The sequence below is a fragment of the Oncorhynchus tshawytscha genome, linkage group LG01, assembly GCF_018296145.1.
Source record: "Oncorhynchus tshawytscha isolate Ot180627B linkage group LG01, Otsh_v2.0, whole genome shotgun sequence".
Classification (NCBI taxonomy): domain Eukaryota; kingdom Metazoa; phylum Chordata; class Actinopteri; order Salmoniformes; family Salmonidae; genus Oncorhynchus; species Oncorhynchus tshawytscha.
Window position 1 is genome coordinate 85440222 of NC_056429.1, and position 24839 is coordinate 85465060.

General features: G+C 42.9%; 2 protein-coding genes and 1 long non-coding RNA gene across 9 annotated transcripts; 2 read left to right on the plus strand and 1 right to left on the minus strand.

The window, feature by feature from the left end:
- Positions 1 to 4138, plus strand: LOC112258808 (meiotic recombination protein DMC1/LIM15 homolog). Of its 7 annotated transcripts, XM_042326967.1 has the most exons (13): positions 22 to 138; positions 513 to 557; positions 829 to 977; positions 1328 to 1380; positions 1525 to 1588; positions 1722 to 1794; positions 1982 to 2073; positions 2448 to 2526; positions 2694 to 2780; positions 2970 to 3084; positions 3248 to 3308; positions 3443 to 3559; positions 3650 to 3792. In XM_042326967.1, exons 8-13 carry the CDS (start codon positions 2512 to 2514, stop codon positions 3705 to 3707), a joined length of 453 nt encoding a protein of 150 aa, XP_042182901.1. In that variant the 5' UTR covers positions 22 to 138; positions 513 to 557; positions 829 to 977; positions 1328 to 1380; positions 1525 to 1588; positions 1722 to 1794; positions 1982 to 2073; positions 2448 to 2511; the 3' UTR covers positions 3708 to 3792. The 7 variants fall into 7 exon arrangements, with proteins under 7 accessions (XP_042182880.1, XP_042182901.1, XP_042182899.1 ...); XM_042326965.1 differs by lacking the exon at positions 2448 to 2526 and having other exon boundaries at positions 3674 to 3812; XM_042326942.1 differs by lacking the exon at positions 2448 to 2526.
- On the minus strand, positions 3026 to 4025 carry LOC112258838. Its single transcript, XR_002954781.1, has 4 exons — positions 3934 to 4025; positions 3644 to 3748; positions 3368 to 3511; positions 3026 to 3118 (listed from the first exon to the last, which is right to left on the minus strand). It is a non-coding gene; the product is annotated as an uncharacterized LOC112258838 (long non-coding RNA).
- On the plus strand, positions 4077 to 24671 carry LOC112258799 (eukaryotic peptide chain release factor GTP-binding subunit ERF3A). The gene is made up of 14 exons (XM_024433394.2): positions 4077 to 4433; positions 4775 to 4816; positions 9529 to 9792; positions 9942 to 9975; positions 10149 to 10226; positions 10343 to 10523; positions 10860 to 11014; positions 16438 to 16578; positions 18532 to 18625; positions 20046 to 20126; positions 20974 to 21147; positions 23477 to 23566; positions 23717 to 23885; positions 24027 to 24671. Exons 1-14 carry the CDS (start codon positions 4235 to 4237, stop codon positions 24077 to 24079), a joined length of 1755 nt encoding a protein of 584 aa, XP_024289162.1. The 5' UTR covers positions 4077 to 4234; the 3' UTR covers positions 24080 to 24671.
- Positions 24672 to 24839: the final 168 nt, after the last annotated feature.

The window sequence follows — 24839 nt, forward strand, 5'->3', positions numbered from 1 at the left end:
GTGCACCGTGCCTTTACTAGTCCTGTATTAGCGGAACGATATTCGCGAATTGAGTGCGGGAAAACATTTTTCCTCCAAAGACTACAAAATACGCCATTCATTTCCCCCGTAGGCTTTGTTCAAACAACCATGGCGGAGGTAGTGCTTACAAAAAGACACCATTACTATTTATCTTTATTGGATAAGCAGTGTTTGCCTATCTTCATACTGTACAGTCTTTGATTTTAGCTTGCTTGCCAGCCTGGCTACGGTTGTCAGTTTTGTTAGCCACTAGCCATCTCGTTGCTACTACTGGCATAATTTTAGGTTTTTCTTGGTAGAATGGATTGTTGTAGCTAGGAAGTTAGCTACAACTCTTTGATAATCATTGATAACAAACAACATAGCTAATATATGTTTTGGTGATGGTAACTTCCATCTGGCCTAAGTGGTGTGTCAGACATACACAGTCAGATCATATGTTACTTCTCAACATGGACATGAGGTTGTTTGGTAATGTTCTTTACCCCCAGGAGTCCTTTTTCCAAAACATAGACAACCTACAGAAGCATGGAATTGTGAGTATATCTGAAAACAATGTCGAGGACAGTGGTTAGACAGCGCTGACCATTGACAGAGTGTATAATATGTTATAGATACTTAGTCATGAGTTGGTAGATAGACCAACTCAAGATTACACCTCAAAACTAATAAGTAAACAACCCCCCCTCTCTTTCTCTCTGCCTCACTCTCTCCATTCTCTCCCACTACCACCCCTCCCTCTCTCTCTCTCCCCTTCACTCTCTCCCCTTCACTCTCCTCTCTATCCCTCCCACCCTCCATCCATAGAGAACATGGCAGATTTAAATAAGCTGAAGTCTGTGGGTATTTGCATAGTGAAGGGGATCCAGATGACCACACGCAGAGCCCTGTGTAACATCAAGGGCCTTTCAGAGGCCAAGGTGGACAAGATCAAAGAAGCTGCTGGGAAAATGCTGGTGAGAGACTCACCTGAGTCTACTTCAGAATAGGGGACTTTGATTTTTCATGATTAGTTTTGTTGTCAACAATGTAAAAAAAAAAAAACATTTATTCAACGTATAATTGTAAGACAAACTCAAAATCCTGTTGCAGCTGGTCACCTAGTATGTTGAATACATTTTTATTTTAGACCAAAGGTTTCCTGACAGAATTTGAATACAGTGCGAAGAGGAAACAATTGTTCCGTGTCAACACTGGAAGCATAGAGTTTGAGTTGAGATTCGCCACATGCTCATATGTTCATAACTTTTTATAGTAATACATTTTCAGTACTCCAATTTTTCTCTTCTGATCCGTCTGTCTTCAGTAAACTACTTGGGGGAGGTATGGAGAGCATGGTAATCACTGAGGCATTTGGAGGTGAGCTCTGTGGGTCCCCCAGTCAAAGATATGATAAATCTCATGCTCATGATGTATAAGACAAGAAGTTAAGGCCCAATAGCTAACATTAACCTGAACTGAGTCAGATATAAAACATGTTTTCTTTTTCTCATACTTTCGTAGTTTGTTTAAAATGTTTAGTCCCTCAGAGTTTTGGACAAGCAAGACCCAGCTCTCACACACTGTGGTAAGTGAATGGCTGAGGGGTATTTTCGGTCGTCCCAGTTAGGTTGTACTGTCTTGGAAGTCAGGTTTTAGAAATATTCAGATATTATTACATTGGTTCTTGTCATTTAGTCCGTGTCTCTGTTGTTCTCCAGTCACAGCCCAGCTTCCTGGAGAGGATGGCTACACAGGAGGAAAAGTAATCTTCATCGACACAGAGAACACTTTGTATCCTAATTTACCTGAGCTCTAATCTATAAAGTCAAATTTGCATCCGTTTAAAATCACCCTTACCTTTGCAAGTATTTCTGAGGATACAGGGTCATAAGTATCCCAGTGTTTTTTTATTCACATGACTCAGCCAATAGTCTCTTATGAAATCCTATGTTTTCCTTAACCTGATGTGACCCTCTAGTCATCCAGACAGGCTGAAGGACATAGCAGACAGGTTCAACGTGGACCATGATGCTGTGTTGGACAATGTGTTATATGCCCAAGCTTACACCAGTAAGACATCTAACTTACTCATTAAACAGTACCTCTCTATCATTACTGTCATAGTTCTTTTGTATTTTCTTTGTTTTAGTGTGGTCAGGGTGTGAGTTGGGTGGGCAGTCTGTTTTCTGTTTCTATGTGGGGTTTCTTGTTTGGCCTGATATGGTTCTCAATCAGAGGCAGGTGTTAGTCATAGTCTCTGATTGGGAACCATATTTAGGTAGCCTGTTTTCTGTTGGGGTTTGTGGGTGGTTATTTTCAGTCTTTGTGTGTCTGCACCAGATAGAACTGTTTCGGTTGTTGTTTTGTGTTTTTTAAAAGTGTTCAGTTTTCCATTAAAAAGATGAACACTAACCATGCTGCGCTTTGGTCCTCTCTATCTCCAGACGACAACCGTTACAATTACTGCCTAAACCTGAGAACATATTGTCTGAGGAAAGCTGTTTTGCAATGTTAGATAGAAATGTTAAGTATACATTTGGAGTCTGTTTGTACATTTTTTTACTGTATACATTTTAGGATAATTTCTGTGTTTTCTAATGGGTACTTATGACATCAGAGGATAAGGCTTTTGTATGGTTTGGACCATGCATCTTGGACTTACTCTACTGCACTACTATGTCCCTAATTAGGTTTCAACTTCAGGTGAACACCAGATGGAGCTGTTGGATTTTGTGGCGGCCAAATTCCACGAGGAGGGAGGCATCTTCAAACTTCTGGTATTAAATAAAATATAAACAACATCACCTGTCATATTGTTTTATGTTAGTATTTTTTTCTTAGAAGTTGACACTATCACTGTACTTATCTTTCGGTAACACTTTAGTTAATTCGACAGATATAATGCATTATGTGTAATAAGCATTTGTAATATCTTGTGTCTCTGTCTTTCCCATTCCTGCCCTCAGATCATAGACTCCATCATGGCTCTGTTCCGGGTAGATTTCTCTGGCCGAGGGGACCTGGCAGAGAAACAACAGAAGCTGGCCCAGATGCTCTCTCGTCTGCAGAAGATCTCTGAAGGTCTGGCCACAGCTCTTGCAGATTTATATGGGAACTATGGAAATAATAGATGTACATCGCAGCAGAATAACTCTTGAATTTTGCATAAACCTTGGATTGATGGAGATGGGATATATTAATTTGTACATATTGATATTCATGTCTTCCTTTCTCCTCTCCCTAGAGTACAACGTTGTGGTGTTTGTCACCAATCAGATGACTGCAGACCCTGGAGCTGGGATGTCGTAAGTGACTAGCCTGATGTAGGGACTAGGGTTCGGTTTGGAATTGGACGGAAACTCACCCACTTGGCCACATTTTTGGCCTGACAGATTTTGGCCTGTAATTCTGATCTGAGTGTTTCTCTTGTCTCTGTCAGGTTCCAAGCTGATCCCAAAAAGCCGATTGGAGGGCACATCCTGGCGCATGCGTCCACCACACGAATCAGCTTGAGGAAAGGACGTGGAGAGTTGAGAATCGCCAAGATATTTGACAGGTAATTTGTCTTAAGGTTCAATTACTCAATAAATGTTGTTCTCATTATTCCTTAGTAATAAGTTGTCAAATATGATTTTCTCACCTATAGAGAAAGATCTTCCTCCTCTCGTAGATTCATTATTTTCCATGGTATCCTGCAGTCCTGATATGCCTGAGAACGAGGCCACTTTCACTCCGGGGGGAATTGCTGATGCCAAAGAGTGAAAGACCCTCATGGATTCACCATTGGGCAGCTTTTTTCAAATCATAACTGATTTGAATACTTATACTGTTTATCTGTACTATTTAATGTTAGATTTTTGTTGTTGAGTTTAGTAAAATTAAGGATGTGTATACTCTGATTAGTATACTGTTTTTAAAGTTCATATTTACCGGTTTACAGAGTGGCGATAGACAGCTTTACGTTCAACCCCACCTTCCAGAATGCATTGTTCTGTAGTTCCAGGGTTACCCCCTCGAGGAGCCCTCCTAGCGGTTCGTTGTGAAACTGTGGTTTACGTCTCTCTCGTCGGTCTCGTCTCCGTGAGACACCGGCTCACCATATGCCTCCCAAAACAAGACACAGTGAAGCATCGCGAATTATTTTAACATAATTAGGAAGATAACAGAACGGACATCAAGCCAGGTGCGTTATTCACAGTCAAGCCAGCTAGCTAGCTTAGCTAACTCTGCCATGGACCCGCGAGACACAGCCCCGGATTCGTGGGAGCAGGAGGAGGATGCCGAGGCCCGAGACGCCGCGGGACTCCAGTCCGCTCTCGCCGCTCTCAACGTCAATGCCAAGCCGTTTGTCCCGAATGTCAACGCAGCGGTGTTTGTACCGACCTTCTTTCAAAGCAGCCTCACGGAAATCCCAGTATCCGACGGTCACGGTAGGTTAGTGTGTGATGTTGTGGAGTGTTGTAATAACGGGATTTTGACAGCTGCTCTTATTGCCTGGGGTTAGCCGGGTTAGCTACAGTACCTAGCTAGATAACGTTAGCTATCTTGGGGTTGTAACGTTAGCTAAGCAAGCTCACTAGACCAGTGTATGATATTGCTCAACCCTAATGTGACTTTTGACATGATGGTGCAACATTTATAGCTAGGCCTACTGCTCATAATGCTATTATTATTGTTAAGCCATCACCCATAACGTTACTGGATTCCTATTCCAAAACCTCCAATGTCCATTTAATGCCAATGATAAACGCAACAACTTGTCTCTTCACAGGTGCTGAGACAGTTGCCAGCATGGAGCTGTCAGAAACAGTTGGTATGTGTTTTGTGTTTATTACTATATTATTATGGAGCTAACTATTCTTCCATCTTTTACTTCCCTTTGCCACTCAGGTGTGTTGTACTTTACACAATGTTATTTTTTTGGACAGTCAGACTGTATCAGATTGTTTGTTGAAGATGTGTATCACAGGTGTTTTTTAAAATACCTTCAGGTTTCAATCTTAATTTTTTACCTGCAGAAGGTTGCCTTGCCAACTCCCACCCAACTCATTCCAGAAGAGATTACAAATGTCCGTCAGTCAGTATTGTCTACCATTCAGACATTGAAACATCTCTCTTAAGGCCTACTGCTCACTACGAGGTAGCCTACGCCTGAAGGCCAGTTCTGGGAGACATGACAAGGTCCAACTGGGAGGGTTGGCAGGCTCGCACTCCCTACATGCACATCTATAGCATGATGCAACATCACAGGCCTATGCCTAAAATATACTAGTACACTGGAACACGTGGAAACGGAGGATATGACGTTTGTTAGACTGGTATAACCAAATCGAGCAGTCCAGTTGTATTTTCAGGGAATGTTGCTGTAGAGGTACTGTGTTGACCAGCCCTATATGTTTTACATTTGGCCAGAGAACACTGCCGCTGTGCACATCTACTCAGGTTACATACGCCTGATTTATCTGTTAGTGTGACACCTGGCTGAAACTGTAGCCTGCCAGAGAGAGAGAGAGGACACGAGGGGAAGTGAGTTCTGAGTGACTGTTGATACCTTTTAATGTCAAAATTGAATTATTATTTTTTTTGAAATGTTTACAAAGTCATTAAATGAAAAGCTGAAATTTCTTGAGTCAAGTGTTACGGCTCTCGTTGGGAGAAGGAGACCAAGGCGTAGCGTGGTAGGCGTACATCGTCTTTTTATTGATGACACCAAAAATCAAAATAACAAAAAATGAAAGCAAACAGTTCTGTCAGGCACAGACACTAAACAGAAAATAAGATCCCAGAACTGAAATTGGGGATCAAACTTAGGTAGCCCCCAATCAGAGACAACAATAGACAGCTGCCTCTGATTGGAAACCACACTCTGCCAAAAACAAAGAAATAGAGAACATAGAATGCCCACCCGATACACACCCTGACCTAACCAAACATAGAGAATAACAAGGATCTCTAAGGTCAGGGCGTGACAATAAGTATTCAACCCTTTTGTTATTGAAAGACTAAAATAAGTTCTGGAGTAAAAATGTGCTTACGTTGCATGGATTCACTCTGTGTGCAATAATAGTGTTTTTTAAAATAAAAGTTTACCCCGTTTTCTCCCCAATTTCGTGGTATCCAGTTGTTTTAGTAGCTACTATCTTGTCTCATCGCTACAACTCCTGTACGGGCTCGGGAGAGACGAAGGTTGAAAGTCATGCGTCCTCAGATACACAAGCCAACCAAGCCGCACTGCTTCTTAACACAGCGCGCATCCAACCCGGAAGCCAGGCGCACCAATGTGTCGGAGGAAACACCGTGCACCTGGCAACCTTGGTTAGCGTGCACTGTGCCTGGCCCACCACAGGAGTCGCTGGTGCGCGATGAGACAAGGACATCCCTACCGGCCAACCCCTCCCTAACCCGGACGACTCTAGGCCAATTGTGCATCGCCCCACGGACCTCCCGGTCGCGGCCGGTTATGACAGAGCCTGGGCGCGAACCCAGAGTCTCTGGTGGCACAGCTGGCACTGCAGTACAGCGCCCTTAACCACTGCGCCACCTGGGAGGCTCAATAATATTGTTTAACATGATTTTTGAATGACTACGTCATCTCTGTACTACATACATACATACATACAATTATTTGTAAGGTCCCTCAGTTGAGCAGTGATTCAACCACAAAGACCAGGGAGGTTTTCCAATACATTGCAAAAAAGGGCACCTATTGGTACATGTTGAAAAGAAGCCGACATTGAATATCCCTTTGAGCGTGTTGAAGTTATTAATTACACTTTGGATGGTGTATGAATACATCCAGTCACTTCAAAGTTACAGGCGTCCTTCCGAACTCAGTTGCCAGAGAGGAATGAAACCTCTCAGGGATTTTACCATGAGGCCGATGGTGTTAGAGTTTAATGGTTGTGATAGGAGAAAACTGAGGATGGTTCAACAACATTGTAGTTACTCCACAATACTATCCTAAATATGAGAGTGAAAGGAAGGAAGCCTGTACAGAATAAAAATATCCCAAAACATGCATCCTGTTTGCAATAAGGCACTAAAGTAAAACTGCAAAAAATGTGGCAAAGAAATGAACTTTATGTCCTGAATATAAAGCGTTATGTGTGAGACAAATCCAACACAACATCACTCTTCATATTTTCAAGTATGGTGGTGACTCCATCATGTTATGGGTATGCTTGTCATTGGCAAGTTTTTTTAGGATAAAAATAAATGGAATAGAGCTAAGTGCAGGTAAAATCCAAGAGGATGGTTAAGTCTGCTTTCCAACAGACACTGGGAGACATATTCACATTTCAGCAGAACAATAGGCCAAATATACACCGCTCAAAAAAATAAAGGGAACACTTAAACAACACAATGTAACTCCAAGTCAATCACACTTCTGTGAAATCAAACTGTCCACTTAGGAAGCAACACTGATTGACAAATTTCACATGCTGTTGTGCAAATGGAATAGACAACAGGTGGAAATTATAGGCAATTAGCAAGACACCCCTAAGAAATGAGTGGTTCTGCAGGTGATAACCACAAACCACTTCTCAGTTCCTATGCTTCCTGGCTGATGTTTTGGTCACTTTTGAATGCTGGCGGTGCTTTCACTCTAGTGGTAGCATGAGACGGAGTCTACAACCCACACAAGTGGCTCAGGTAGTGCAGCTCATCCAGGATGGGACATCAATGCGAGCTGTGGCAAGAAGGTTTGCTGTGTCTGTCAGCGTAGTGTCCAGAGCATGGAGGCGCTACCAGGAGACAGGCCAGTACAGCAGGAGACGTGGAGGCCGTAGGAGGGCAACAACCCAACAGCAGGACCGCTACCTCCGCCTTTGTGAAAGGAGGAGCAGGACGAGCACTGCCAGAGCCCTGCAAAATGACCTCCAGCAGGCCACAAATGTGCATATGTCTGCTCAAACGGTCAGAAACAGACTCCATGAGGGTGGTATGAGGGCCCGACGTCCACAGGTGGGGGTTGTGCTTACAGCCCAACACCGTGCAGGACGTTTGGCATTTGCCAGAGAACACCAAGATTGGCAAATTCGCCACTGGTGCCCTGTGCTCTTCACAGATGAAAGCAGGTTCACACTGAGCACATGTGACAGAGTCTGGAGACGCCGTGGAGAACGTTCTGCTGCCTGCAACATCCTCCAGCATGACCGGTTTGGCGGTGGGTCAGTCATGGTGTGGGGTGGCATTTCTTGGTGTGGGGGCCGCACAGCCTTCCATGTGCTCGCCAGAGGTAGCCTGACTGCCATTAGGTACCGAGATGAGATCCTCAGACCCCTTGTGAGACCATATGTTGGTGCAGTTGGCCCTGGGTTCCTCCTAATGCAAGACAATGCTAGACCTCATGTAGCTGGAGTGTGTCAGCAGTTCCTGCAAGAGGAAGGCATTGATGCTATGGACTGGCCCGCCCGTTCCCCAGACCTGAATCCAATTGAGCACATCTGGGACGTCATGTCTCGCTCCATCCACCAACGCCACGTTGCACCACAGACTGTCCAGGAGTTGGCGGATGCTTTAGTCCAGGTCTGGGAGGAGATCCCTCAGGAGACCATCCGCCACCTCATCAGGAGCATGCCCAGGCGTTGTAGGGAGGTCATACAGGCACGTGGAGGCCACACACACTACTGAGCCTCATTTTGACTTGTTTTAAGGACATTACATCAAAGTTGGAACGGCCTGTCGTGTGGTTTTCCACTTTAATTTTGAGTGTGACTCCAAATCCAGACCTCCATGGGTTGATACATTTCATTTCCATTGATAATTTTTGTGTGATTTTGTTGTCAGCACATTCAACTATGTAAAGAAAAAAAGTATTTCATAAGAATATTTAATTCATTCAGATCTAGGATGTGTTATTTTAGTGTTCCCTATATTTTTTTGAGCCGTGTACATTGGAGTTGCTTACGAAGACGACATTGAATGTTCTTGATTGGTCTGGTTACAGTTTTGACATAAATCGGCTTGAAAATCTATGGCAAGACTGGAAAATGGCTCTCTAGCAATGGACAGATGTAATCGCTGCAAAAGTTTATTCTAGCATGTATTGACTCAAGGGTGTGAATACTTATGTAAATGAGATTGCTAGATTTTCTAAAAACGTTTTCACTTTGTCATTGTGGGGTATTTTGTGTAGATGGGTGAGAAGGTTTTATTACATTAATTTTGAATTCAGGCTGTAACACAACACAGTGTGGAATAAGTCAAGGGGTATGAATCCTTTCTGAAGGCACTGTAGGTGACCACAACTCTGTAAAAAATGTGTAATAAGCCAATTTCCGTGTTATAGTGTATGAGGTCAGAGATCAAAGAGCATTGTTTGAAGAGAACCTGCAGTCACCGTGCAGTTCCGCACACAGTTTAGATGAACAGTGTGCCGGTACTCTCCTCTCTGTTCACAAGCTATCTCATATACCCATCATGCACCTGTGAAATCTGCTGGATGTGCGGACTACCTTCAACAAAAGAGCATTGTTTCATGGTCTACATCAGTGGTAAACAAGTGCTGTTTTTGTCCTTTAGCTCCAGTGGAGAACGGAGGAGGGACAGAAGCAGACATGATGGTGGAGACGTGGGAGCAGAAAGAGGAGCCCGGGGAAGGAGAACCAGGAGGAGGGGGAGCCCTGGGAGGAGAGGGGGGTTCCAGTGAGGTGGTGCAGGGAAAGGAGGAGGAGGAGATGATGGAAGAGGAAGAGGAGGAGGAGCTGCCCATGCTCAAAGTAATCCCCCTCCCACCAGACGCCCCGAAGAAGGAGCATGTCAATGTGGTGTTCATCGGGCATGTGGGTGCGTTCCTACTGTATACTCTTACCTCATGGTCTTCTTTCCTACATCATTTTTTAAATTCATGGTGTGCAAGTGCAATTTCTAACAGCAAGTGCTGTTAGAAATTGTCTGTATTCATTTGGATTGAAGACCAGTTTTCTTTTTTTCAGATGCTGGTAAATCAACTATTGGAGGTCAGATCATGTGAGTAATAACATAGTTATCAATAACTATTCCTAGTTTCAGGTTACTGAAGATGGCTTAACATTTTCTTCTACGGTTTGATATTGCTACTAATGCCATGGCTATCTAGAATTAAAATGTTCTCTCCTATATTCATCAGATCAGGCAATCTCTGTTTATCTTTCTTTTTGGAGGTATTTGACAGGAATGGTGGAGAAAAGAACCCTGGAGAAATATGAAAGAGAAGCCAAAGAAAAGAACAGAGAAACATGGTGAGTTTACCTTCTGGTGTGACTAGATTCAGTTATGTATATGCTTGGAAATAATAAAAATGACTGAAAAACGTTTTCATGACTTTTTAATCTTGTATCCATATCTTGCTCGCCAGGTACCTGTCCTGGGCTCTGGACACCAACCAGGAGGAGAGAGACAAGGGGAAGACTGTGGAGGTGGGGAGAGCCTACTTTGAGACAGAGAAAAAGCACTTTACTATCCTGGACGCCCCCGGCCACAAAAGCTTTGTCCCCAACATGATCGGTGGGGCGTCACAGGCTGACCTGGCAGTGCTGGTGAGTTTTCCCAAACAATGCTTTGTGGAAGGCATTTCACTGGCCACTTTTCGTATCTGCTGCGTCGAGGCAAAACAGGCTCCTGTGTCCCTGTTAGTTGGTTAGTTGTATCGTTGCCAGTAGACAAGTTGACTGAGACTGCATTTGTTTAGAAATGGATTTTGTGTGATAAGAAGAGGACTGACATAACTATATAATGAGAGCATTTTCTAACATGCATTCTAGTTCTGAAAAGTCTACACAGTAGATAATGTACAGTACCTGTAAGGTGTACCCTAGTGTTTATCATTATCTTCTGCACCCTATGCTAGTCTAACGTAACCCTGTTGTGGTCAGGTGATCTCGGCCAGAAAAGGAGAGTTTGAGACAGGCTTTGAGAAGGGAGGTCAGACGCGGGAGCACGCAATGCTGGCCAAGACGGCTGGAGTCAAACACCTCATCGTCCTTGTCAACAAGATGGACGACCCCACTGTCAACTGGAGCTTGGAAAGGTCAGCCAGTACAATGTACAGTGCATTCGGAAAGTATTAAGACCCCTTGACATTGTTCACTTTTTGTTACATTTCAGCCTTATTCTAAAATGGATTAAATATATATTTTTAATCAATCTACACAATACCCCATAATGACAAAGCGAAACAGGTTTTTAGACATTTTTGCAAATGTAATAAAAATTAAAAAGAGATACCTCATTTACATAAGTATTCAGACCCTTTGCTATGAACCTCGAAATTGAGCTCAGGTGAGTCCTATTTCCTTTGATCATCCTTGAGATGTTTCTACAACTTGATTGGAGTACATCTGTGGTAAATTCAATTGATTGGACATGATTTGGAAAGCACACACCTAGCTACAGTGGGGCAAAAAAGTATTTAGTCAGCCACCAATTGTACAAGTTCTCCCACTTAAAAAGATGAGAGAGGCCTGTAATTTTCATCATAGGTACACTTCAACTATGACAGACAAAATGAGAGAAAAAAATCCAGAAAATCACATTGTAGGATTTTTAATGAATTTATTTGCAAATTATGGTGGAAAATAAGTATTTGGTCAATAACAAAAGTTTATCTCAATACTTTGTCATTGCCAACAAAGGGTATATAACAAAGGTAAAACGATTTCTGCGATGTCAATTTACCATAATTACGACCGGGAATACGTCTTTCCCGAAGTGGATCCTTTGTTCAGACCTTCACCCTGGACATGCGATCTCATCCCAGAGGACGACCCAAAACGTGGTCGCAGTAGGAGAGGCGGAATGGCCTACTGGTCAGACTTAGAAGGCGAGGACACCATCCACCGCTTCAGAGCATATTACTCGCCAATGTCCAATCTCTAGATAACAAGGTGGACAAAATTAGGGCACGAGTTGCCTTCCAGAGAGACATCAGAGATTCTAACATTCTCCGTTTCATGGAAACATGGCTCACTCGGGATATGTTGTCAGAGTCGGTACAGCCACCTGTTTCTATATGTATCAAGTCGACAGAAACAAATATTTCCCTGGTAAGAAGAAGGGTGGGGGTGTATGCCTTATGATTAACGACTCATGGTGAAATCACAAAAACATACAGGAACTCAATTTTTTTTTTGTTCACCCGACCTAGAATTCCTTACAATCAATTGGGATATGTTCCGGATAGCCTCAGACAATAACATTGACGTATATGCTGGCTCGGTGAGTGAGTTTATTAGCAAGTGAATCAGAGATGTCATTCCCTCTGTGACCATTAAAACCTTCCCTAACCAGAAACCGTGTATTGATGGCAGCATTCATGCAAAACTGAAAGTGTGAACCACCGCTTTTAATCATGGCAAGGCAACCGGAAACACGACCGAATACAAACAGTACAGCTATTCCCTCCTCAAGGCAATCAAACAAGCAAAGCGTCAGTATAGAGACAAAGTACAGTCGGAATTCAACGGCTCAAACACGAGACGTATGTGGCAAAGTACAGTCAATCACGGATTACAAAAAGAGAACCAGCTCCTTTGCGGACACAGACGTCTTGCTTCCAGACAAATTAAACAACTTCTTTGCTCGCTTTGAGGACAATACAGTTCCACTGACACGACCCGCTACCAAAGCCTGTGGGCTCTCCTTCTCCGTGGCCAACGTGAGTAAAACATTTAAACTTGTTAACCCTCGCAAGCCTGCCGGCCCAGACGGCATCCCTACACGCGTCCTCAGAGCATGCGCAGACCAGCTGGCCGGTGTATTTACGGACATATTCAATCTCTCCCTATCCCAGTCTGTTGTCGCCACATGCTTCAAGATGGCCACCATTGTTCCTGTTCCCAAGAAAGCCAAGGTAACTGAACTAAATGACTATTTCCTCATTGCACTCACTTCTGTCATCATGAAGTGCTTTGAGAGACTAGTCAAGGACCATATCACCTCCACCCTACCTGATACCCTAGACCCACTCCAATTTGCTTTCTGCCCCAATAGGTCCACTGACAATGCAATCACACTGCACACTGCCCTATCCCAACTGGACAAGAGGAATACCTATGTAAGAATGCTGTTAATTGACTACAGCTCAGCATTTAACACCATAGTACCATCTAAACTCGTCATTAAGCTCGAGACCCTGGGTCTCGACCCCGCCCTGTGCAACTGGACTTTCTGACAGGCCGCCCCCAGGTAGTGAGGGTAGGTAACAACATCTCCACCCCGCTGATCCTCAACACTGGGGCCTCACAAGGGTGCGTTCTCAACCCTCTCCTGTACTCCCTGTTCACCCATAACTGCGTGGCCATGCACGCTTCCAATTCAATCATCAAGTTTGCAGACGCTACAGAGGTAGGCTTGATTAACAACAATGACGAGACAGCCTACAGGGAGGAGGTGAGGGCCCTCCGTGTGGTGTCAGGAAAATAACCTCTCACTCAACGTCAACAAAACAAATGAGATAATCGTGGACTTTAGGAAACAGCAGAGGGAGCACCCCCATCCACATTGAAGGGACAGTAGTGGAGAAGGTGGAAAGTTATGTTCCTCGGCGTACACAGCACGGACAAACTGAAATGGTCCACCCACACAGACAGCATGGTGAAGAAGGTGCAACAGCGGCTCTTCAACCTCAGGAGGCTGAAGAAATTTGGCTTGTCATCTAAAACCCTCACAAACTTTTACAGATGCACAATCGAGAGCATCCTGTCGGCCTGGTTCGGCAATTGCACCTCCCTCAACCGCAAGGCTCTCCAGAGGGTAGTGTGGTCTGCACAATGCATCACCGGGGGCAAACTACCTGCCCTCCATGACACCTACAGCACCTGATGTCACAGGAAGGCCAACAAGATCATTAAGGACAACAACCACTCGAGCCACTGCCTGTTCCCCCCTGCTATCATCCAGAAGGCGAGGTCAGTACAGGTGCATCAAAGATGGGACCGACAGACTGAAAAACAGTTTCTATCTCTAGGCCATCAGACAGCCATAACTAACATAGAGAATCTGCTGCCAACATACAGACTGAAATCTCTGGCCACTTAAATAAAATAATAAAGATATCACTAGTCACTTTAAATAACAGCACTTTAATAATGTTTACATATCCAACATTACTCATCTCATATGTACAGTTGAAGTCAGAAGTTTACATACACCTTGGCCAAATACATTTAAACTCAGTTTTTCACAATTCCTGACATTTATTCCTAGTAAAAATGTCCTGTCTTAGTTCAGTTAGGAACACCACTTTATTTTAAGAATGTGAAATGTCAGAATAATAGTAGTGAGCAATTTATTTTAGCTTTTATTTCTTTCATCACATTCCCAGTGGATCAGAAGTTTACATACTCAATTAGTATTTGGTAGCATTGCCTTTAAATTGTTTAACTTGGGTCAAATGTTTAGGGTAGCCTTCCACAAGCTTCCCACAATTAGTAGTGTGAATTTTGGCCCATTCCTCCTGACAGAGCTGGTGTAACTGAGTCAGGTTGGTAGGCCTCCTTGCTTGCACACTCTTTTTCAGTTGTGCCCACAAATTTTCTATGGGCTTGAGGTCAGGGCTTTTGTGATGGCCACTCCAATACCTTGACTTTGTTGTCCTTAAGCCATTTTGCCACAACTTTGGAAGTATGCTTGGGGTCATTATCCATTTGGAAGACCCATTTGCGACCATTCTTTGACTTCCTGACCGATGTCTTGAGATGTTGCTTCAATATATCCACATCATTTTCCTCCTCATGATGCCATCTATTTTGTGAAGTGCACCAGTCCCTCCTGCAGCAAAGCACCCCCACAACATGATGCTGCCAACCCGTGCTTCACGGTTGGGATGGTTTTCTTTGGCTTGCAAGCCTCCCCCTTTTGCATCCAAACGTAACGATGGTTATTATGGCCAAACAGTTCTATTTTTGTTTCATCAGACCAGAGGACATTTCAAGTACGATCTTTGTCCCCATGTGCAGTTGCAAACTGTAGTCTGGCTTTTTTATGGTGGTTTTAGAGCAGTGGATTCTTCCTTGCTGAGCGGCCTTTCAGGTTATGTCGATATTTGGACTTTTACTGTGGATATAGATACTTTTGTACCTGTTTCCTCCAGCATCTTCACAAGGTCCTTTGCTGTTGTTCTGGGAACATCAGGCGTTTGGAAATTGCTCCCAAGGATGAACCAGACTTGTGGAGGTCTACAATTTTTTTTCTGAAGTCTTGGCTGATTTCTTTTGATTTTCCCATAATGTCAAGCAAAGAGGCACTGAGTTTGATGGTAGGCCTTGAAATACATCCACAGATACACCTCCAATTGACTCAGGTTCACTGACACTTATCAGAATCTTCTAAAGCCATGACATAATTTTCTAGATTTTTCCAAGCTGTTTAAAGGCACAGTCAACTTAGAGTATGTAATCTTCTGACCCACTGGAATTGTGATACAGTGGCCAGATGGAAGCCACCCCTCATGACATGACAGCCCGCTTGGAGTTTTCCAAAAGGCAACAAGATTCTCTGGTCTGATGAAACCAAGATTTAACTCTTTGACCTGAATGCCAAGTATCACGTCTGGAGGAAACCTGGCACCATACCTATGGTGGAGGCAGCATCATGCTGTGGGGATGTTATGCCAGCTGCAGGAACTGGAAGACTAGTCAGGACTGAGGGAAAGATGAACGAGCAAAGTACAGAGAGATCCTTGATGAAAACCTGCTCCAGAGCACTCAGGACCTCAGACTGGTGTGAAGGTTCACCTTTCAACAGGACAACGACCCTAAGCACACAGCCAAGACAACGCAGGAGTGGCCAAGTCTCTGAATGTTCTTGAGTGGCCCAGCCAGAGCCCGGACTTGAACCCGATCGAACATCTTTGGAGAGACCTTAAAGTAGCTGTGCAGCAACGCTCCCCATCCACCTGACAATGCTTGAGAGGATCTGCAGAGAAGAATGGAATAAACTCCCCAAATACAGGTGTGCCAAGCTTGTAGCGTCATACCCAAAAAGACTCGAGGCTGTAATCACTGCTAAAGGTGCTTCAACAAAGTGCTGAGTAAGGGGTCTGAATACTTATGTAAATGTGTTATTTCATTTTTTATTTGTAATACATTTCTACAAACCTGTTTTCGCTTTGTCATTATGGGGTATTGTGTGTAGATTGATTTAAAAAAAGATTTGATCCATTTTAGAATAAGGCTCTAAGATAAAAATGTGGAAGAATTCAAGGGTTCTGAATACTTTCCCGAATGCACTGTATGTACATGCATCTTGTTAGAGAGAGCCAAATGCAGAGTCTACAGTTTCCCATCTAATGTGTTGTTTGACCCTCATGCTGCATGGCTGGTTATGACAGACAGTCATAGAATAGTAAAGATATAAAAATGGAGATCGTGTTCCTCAATTAGTCAACATTGTAACATTGATATTGATATTTAACACAGTAAAATACCCCATCCTCCTCCCTCTCCACCACAGGTATGAGGAATGTAAAGAGAAGTTGGTGCCATTTCTGAAGAAGGTGGGCTTCAACCCAAAGAAGGACATCTACTTCATGCCTTGCTCTGGGCTGACGGGAGCCAACCTAAAGGAGCCTATAGAGGAGTGCACATGGTACACGTAAGTCAACCTCCCATCAGTTCTCTGCAGAAAGTACACGTAAGTCAACCTCTGCTCAGTTCTCTGCAGAAAGTTCATGTAAGTCAACCTCCCCTCAGTTCTCTGCAGAAAGTACAGTTGAAGTCGGAAGTTTACATACACTTTAGGTTGCAATCATTAAAACTCGTTTTTCAACCACTCCAAAAATGTATTGTTAACAAACTATAGTTTTTGCAAGTCGGTTAGGACATCTACTGTGCATGACACAAGTAATTTTTCCAACAATTGTTTACAGAAAGATTATTTCACTTATAATTCCCTGTATCACAATTCCAGTGGGTTAGACGTTTACATACTCTAAGTTGACTGTGCCTTTAAACAGCTTGGAACATTCCAGGAAATTATGTCATGGCTTTAGAAGCTTCTGATAGGCTAATTTGAGTCAATTGGAGGTGTACCTGTGGATGTATTTCAAGGCCTACCTTCAAACTCAGTGCCTCTTTGCTTGATATCATAGGAAAATCAAAAGAAATCAGCCAAGAACTCAGAAAAATTGTCGACTCCACAAGTCTGGTTCATCCTTGGGAGCAATTTCCAAAAGCCTGAAGGTACCACGTTCATCTGCACAAACAATAGTTCGCAAGTATAAACACCATCGGACCACGCAGCCATCATACTGCTCAGGAAGGAGACATGTTCTGTCTCCTAGAGATGGATGTATTTTAGTGTGAAAAGTACAAATCAATCCCAGAACAACAGCAAAGGACCTTGTGAAGATGCTGAAGGAAACCGGTACAAAAGTATCTATATCCACAGTAAAACGAGTCCTATATCGACATAACCTGAAAGGCCGCTCAGCAAGGAAGAAACCACTGCCCCAAAAACGCCATGAAAAAGCCAGACTATGGTTTGCAACTGCATATGGGGACAAAGATCGTACTTTTTGGAGAAATGTCCTCTGGTCTGATGAAACAAAAATAGAACTGTTTGGCCATAATGACCATCATTATGTTTGGAGGAAAAAGGAGGAGGCTTGCAAGCCGAAGAACACCATCCCAACCGTGAAGCACGGGGGTGGCAGCATCATGTTGTGGGGGTGCTTTGCTGCAAGAGGGACTGGTGCACTTCACAAAATAGATGGCATCATGAGGAGGAAAATTGTGAATATATTGAAGCAACATCTCAAGACATCAGTCAGGAATTTAAAGCTTGGTTGCAAATGGGTCTTCCAAATAGACAATGACCCCAAGCATACTTCCAAAGTTGTGGCAAAATGGCTTAAGGACAACAAAGTCAAGGTATTGGAGTGGCCTTCACAAAGCCGTGACCTCAATCCTATAGAAAATTTGTGGGCACAACTGAAAAAGAGTGTGCAAGCAAGGAGGCTTACAAACCTGACTCGGTTACACCAGTTCTGTCAGGAGGAATGGGCCAAAATTCACCCAACTTATTGTGGGAAGCTTGTGGAAGGCTACCTGAAAAGTTTGACCCAAGTTAACCAATTTAAAGGCAATGCTACCAAATACTAATTGAGTGTATCTCAACTTCTGACCCACTGGGAATGTGATAAAATAAATAAAAGCTGAAATAAGTAATTCAACTATTATTCTGACATTTCACATTCTAAAAATAGTGGTGATCCTAACTGACCTAAAACTGAATTTTTACTAGGATTAAATGTCAGGAATTGTGAAACTCAGTTTAAATGTATAGGGCCAAGGTGTATGTAAACTTCTGACTTCAACTGTACACGAACGTCAATCCCTCTGGGGGTGCTGTGTGGCGGTTGCTTGTCAAGTCTATTTTCATAACAGTCCATCAAATCAATGTATATTTTTTCCTCCTCCATAAAACAGCTCTGCTAACTTCTATGAAGCTATCAAAGTTCTCTCTGTCCCCATAATAATTGATAATCCATAAATGTATTATTAGAAAAGATAATAATTGATTGTCCCAGTCGTTCTTCATTGCCAGGGGTTTGCCATTCATCCCACATCTGGACAGCCTGCCAAGCTTCATCAGAATCACAGATGGCCCTGTCAGATTACCCATCGTAGACAAATACAAGGTGAGCTCAACTGCTGTCATGAGTTATCCCAGTTACATATCTCTAGCTCTGTATTGCACTCAACGGCATAACTTGCATAATTTTTAACCACTCCATCTTATTCTGTAGTAATTAATAATCCATTATGAATACATAATCTGAGAGTTTGACAATGGCTTATGAAATGACTGCTAAATGACAAAGATAATGCAGCACTGTGCAGCTGCTACCTACACACACACTGGCCTTCCCACATCACATCCAGATGAGGCCCTCTGTTCCGTTCTGGGTGTCCTTCCAAGTCCCTCCCTACTGTAGCCAAGGACAGCAGAGCACAGCCATTTTCTCCACAAGATAATTTAGCTTTCTGGCACCGGTTTCACCAGCAGGTGTTTTGGAACAGGTTACAAGGAAGAAAATTATATTGTATAGCTTTCTCAGCAGGTCTTCCGCACATACACACACACACACACACACACACACTGCTGTGGTTGTGTAAGAGGGGTGTTATGAAACCCAGGAGCTCTAACTAGATCTGCTATTCAGTTGATATAATGGGATTACGGTCCAGTTAATTGGCGGCTGGTTAGGTTGTTAGACTAGCTGGCAGTGGGGATCAACAGCTTAGCGCTAGACGGTAGTACACTCAATTAAGTCATCTTAGGTGGGAGCATAGAAGAAAAAAGAAACAACCATTTTAATTGACTAGACAGAATCGGTTTTAGTTTTTTTATTCATTCAATATAAGTGCAAATTTTCTATGGTAACCTGGTGTGAGCAGAATCCGTAGTAAACTGCAGTGTCCTTCCTAACCCTTAGTACCACTTCCTTTAACTGAGGGGGGTGTTGATGAGCATTTGTCTCTGCTAATACAGGAGTAATAAAGGCCTCGTTCACTAATTTTGTGGATTTAAGCACCATCAGAACCCCTACTTCCTGAGCCAAAAAGGTGAAAGATCTTTCTGTGCCCTTAAGCAAGGCACTTAACCCTAATTGCTCCAGGGTTGCTGTTGATAATGAAAGACCCTGGCCGTGACCCCACTCTCAGAGGTTTATAAAAACCTCTTAGATCGGAGTAGAGGATGAGAAAGGAAACAAAGGATGTAGTGTAATAATACAATCTTTAACTTGTAGCTTTGAGCCGGACCAGCTCATAGGGGCAGGAGCCTATCTTCTGTTTCTGTGGCATGAGGCAGCTTGACGTACATGTACAACAGCCCCTGGACAGGACACTAGTCTACCGCAGGACCTTCCCCCCCAAACTATCTCCTTAATGTTGAGTGCCGAGCAGAGACTCATAGGGTACCATTTTTACAGTCTGTGGTATGACTCGGCCGGGGATCGATCTCCCAATCTCAGGGTGGACACTCTAACCACAAGGCCACTGACTATAACTGGTAGAATAACCTTTAACCTGGTCTTGGTGGTGCTCTGTGTTCAGGATATGGGCACTGTGATCCTGGGGAAGCTGGAATCTGGGTTCATTGCCAAAGCCCAGCAGCTGGTCATGATGCCTAACAGGGTAAGGCTTTCCATAGGTCATTCATCTGTCCTGGAGAGTATACATTACACAAGTGTACAGGAGACCCTTTCACAATTTACATGTACGTTTTAATTCCTTTGGCAGATGCTCTGCAGAAAAACGTCTGCTAAATAATTTATCTTTAAATTGTAAAAGTGACTCCAGACTTCCAACATTACCATGCACTTCAGGTTTAGATTCTCCAACATGTACGCATCTGTGTTAAATACTTTACTTCAGGTTCTAATGTTATATTTCCCTTCCCAGCCCCAGTTTATCTTGCGATTTTAAGATTACTAATATATTACTTGTTGTATAACATATACACTGAGTGTACAAAACATTAAGAACATCTTCCTAATATTGATTAGCACCCACTTTTGCCCTCAGAACAGCCTCAATTCATCGGGGCATGGACTCTACAAGGTGTTGAAAGCGTTCCACAGGGATGCTGGCTCATGTTGATTCCAATGCTTCTCATAGTTGTCAAGTTAGCTGGATGTCCTTTGGGTGGTGGACCATTCTTGATACACACAGGGAACTGTTGAGTGTGAAAACCCAGCAGCGTTGCAGTTCTTGACACACTCAAACTGGTGCACCTGGCACCTACTACCATACTCTGTTCAAAGGATCTTAAATCTGTTTTGCCCATTCACCCTCTGAATGGCACACATACACAATCCATGTCTCAAGGCTTAAAAATCCTTCTTTAACCTGTCTCCTCCCCTTCATCTACACTGATTTGAAGTGGATTTAGTGACATCAATAAGGGATAATAGTTTTTGTTTTGTATACTCGGTGTACATACAGCACTATGATACATGTGATGTGTTATCCCCACCCCCAGCACACAGTGGAGGTGCTGAGCCTGCTGTCTGACGAGGTGGAGACAGATGAAGCTGTTCCTGGAGAGAACCTGAAGCTAAGGCTGAAGGGCATCGAGGAGGAGGAGATCCTGCCTGGCTTCATCCTCTGTAATGCTGAGAACCTCTGCCACTCCGGACGCACTTTTGATGCTCAGGTAGGCTACGTTCCTTAGGACATGACTAAGGTAATTTTAGATCGGTTGTTAGAGCATAGCGCTTGCAATGCCAGGATAGTGGGTTCCATTCCCGGACCACCCGTACGTAAAATGTACAGTGTATGCACACATGACTGTAAATTGCTTTGGATAAAAGCTTCTGCTAAATAAATGGCATATGTTATCATTGTCTAGGATTAGTTTACAAAGATACACTGCATCAGGGAAATGCTAAATGATAGCGATGGTAGGTTGGGTTGACTAAATACAGTTGAAGTTGGAAGTTTACATACACTTAGGTTGGAGTCATTAAAACTTGTTTTTCAACCACTCCACAAATTTCTTGTTAACAACCTATAGTTTTGGCATGTCGGTTAGGACATCTACTTTGTGCATGACACAAGTCATTTTTACAACAATTGTTTACAGACAGATTATTTCATTTTATAATCCACTGTATCACAATTCCAGTGGGTCAGAAGATTTCATACACTAAGTTGACTGTGCCTTTAAACAGCTTGGAAAATTCCAGAAAATGATGCCATGGCTTTAGATGCTTCTGATAGGCTAATTGACATCATTGAGTCAATTGGAGGTGTACCTGTGGATGTATTTCAAGGCCCACCTTCATACTCAGTGCCTCTTTGCTTGACATCATGGAAAAATCAAAGGAAATCAGCCAAGACCTCAGAAAAACAATTGTAGACCTCCACGAGTCTGGTTCATCCTTGGGAGCAATTTCCAAATGCCTGAAGGTACCACGCACATCTGTACAAACAATAGTACGCAAGTATAAACACCATCGGACCGTGAAGCACGGGGGTGGCAGCATCATGTTGTGGGGGTGCTTTGCTGCAGGAGGGACTGGCGCACTTCACAAAATAGATGGCATCATGATGAGGAAAATTATGTGAATATATTGAAGCAACATCAAGACATCAGTCAGGAAGTTAAAGCTTGGTCGCAAATGGGTCTTCCAAATGGACAAAGACCCCAAGCATACTTCCAAAGTTGTGGCAAAATAGCTTAACTTCTTGACGCAACCCATCCCGTTTGCGGGATAATTTATCACCACCCGCTGCACCAAATTCAAATTAAATTACTAAACATATTTAATTTTCATGAAATCACAAGTGCGATATAGCAAAACACCGTAGCTTGTTGTTAATCCACCTGGCGTGTCAGAATTCAATACAGCTTTTCGGAGAAAGCATAACAAGCGTTTATGTAAGAACATCTCTCTCAGTAGACAAAATATTACAAACACCTAGCAGCCAAGTAGATTGGTCACGAAAGTCAGAAAAGCAATAGATTAAATCGTTTACCTTTGATCTTCAGATGTTTTCACTCACGAGACCCCCAGTTACACAATAAATGTGCCTTTTGTTCCATAAAGATTATTTTTATATCCAAAATACCTCAATTTGTTTGGTGCATTATTTTCAGAAATCCACAGGCTCGAGCGGTCACGACGGGGCATGTGTCTAAACTATGTCTAAAGACTGACACCTTGAGGATTGGAAAAGGAATCTGGTTGATATCCCTTTAAATGGAGCGAAGGCAGGCTATGGAACATGGAGCTTTCAAAATAGAAGCCACTTCCTGGTTTGATTTTTCCTGAGGTTTTCGCCTGCAATATCAGTTCTGTTATACTCACAGAAAATATTTTGACAGTTTTGGAAACTTTAGAGTGTTTTCTATCCTAATCTGACAATTATATATTCTAGTTTCTGGGCCTGAGAAATAGGCAGTTTCATATGGGTATGTTTTTCATCCAAAAATCAAAATACTGCCCCCTACACTCAACAAGTTAAGGACAACAAAGTCAAGGTATTGGAGTGGCCATCACAATATCCTGACCACAATCCTATAGAAAATGTGTGGGCAGAACTGAAAAAGCATGTGCGAGCAAGGAGGCCTGCAATTCTGACTCAGTTACACCAGCTCTGCCAGGAGGAATGGGCCAAAATTCACCCAATTTATTGTGGGAAGCTTGTGGAAGGCTACCTGACACGTTTGACCCGAGAAACAATTTAAAGACAATGCTACCAAATACTAATTGAGTGTATGTAAACTTCTGACCCACTGGGAACGTGATGAAAGAAATAAAAGCTGAAATAAATCATTCTCTCCTATTATTCTGACATTTCACATTCTTAAAATAAAGTGGTGATCCAAACTGACCTAAGACAGGGAATTTTTACTAGAATTAAATGTCAGGAATTGTGAAAAACTGAGTTTAAATGTATTTGGCCAAGGTATATGTAAACTTCCGACTTCAACTGTATGTAAACTCCAGTACTTATTTTTTTCAATACTTTGTTTTCAGATTGTCATCATTGAGCATAAATCCATCATCTGCCCAGGTTACAACGCAGTCCTACACATCCACACCTGTATTGAAGAAGTACAAATCACAGTGAGTTACTAAGTTACATTAGCTTGTTAACGTCTCCTAACCCAACCGGGTCTCTATCCAAGTATAGCCTACCCACCACAGGTATCTTCTCTGTCAGTGAATAATGTTCATTAGTAAATAAACCTGTATTCAAGTCAATTCTCTCCTCAGGCCTTAATCTGTCTAGTGGACAAGAAGACCGGTGAGAAGAGCAAGACGCGACCTCGCTTTGTCAAACAGGACCAGGTGTGCATCGCCCGGCTACGTTGTGCTGGAACCATCTGCCTCGAGACCTTCAAAGACTTCCCACAGATGGGGAGGTTCACCCTACGAGATGAAGGTTGTGTGTGTGTTCCTGTGGGATTGTTTTATACCTTGTTTTGTTTCTATTGATGAAATAGGAGAAAGCTTTAAACAACAAAACCGGTGGCAAATGGAGTATTAAAGGTTTTTATAAGTATGGAATTGTCTCCCTTTTCAGGCAAAACCATTGCTATTGGCAAAGTGCTGAAGCTGGTACCAGAGAAGGACTAATGTGAAGCAGCATGGAATCCTGGGACAGTTGTCATGAAAGAGGAGGAAGCTGCTGACGCCTACCTAGCCAGCCACCCCCTCTTACATACCACACTATCTGTTGAAGATGAGGAGGAGAACAAATCATGTTTGAAAATAAAGAAGAAACTTTAAAAAGTGACTGAATCAGTTTTTATGATGAACAATGTTAATGAAAGACAAGTCCAGTGTGTCAGCTTTCTCATATTGAGAGCTCAGCTATGCCACTAATGTAGCCACTACCCTTTCCCAGGCCAATCTCACTCTGTGCTGGTCCACCTTTTGTTTTGGAAATGGGAATGTATGCGTTGTTACTTCGTTTGGAAAGGAAGGGACTAGCGTTGCATCCGGTTGCATCACGTTTGGACCATAATTAGCTTGTTATACGCATTCAAATCCAAAATATTATACCAAAATGGTAATATTTTGGTTGTAGGTATCGCCATACCAAAATCCTAATCTGGTATGTTCACACGCACACAATCAAACAAACATGGTTCCTGTTGTGAACGTGTGTTGTCATGTTACCAATCAACAACAATGAAAATAAAGTATCAAACTGAGAGAAAAAAAATTAAAGGCTCTGTTTTTCTCCATTTCTTACAATGTTCATTTGGTCTTTCGGAATGGTTTCCACTGGTTACCACAGCCACAAAGTCAAATTGGTCTAAATGTAAGGTTATGGTTAAGGTTAGCAGAGGGGTTGAGGTTAGGTTTAAATCCGATCAAATTGTAGGAATGG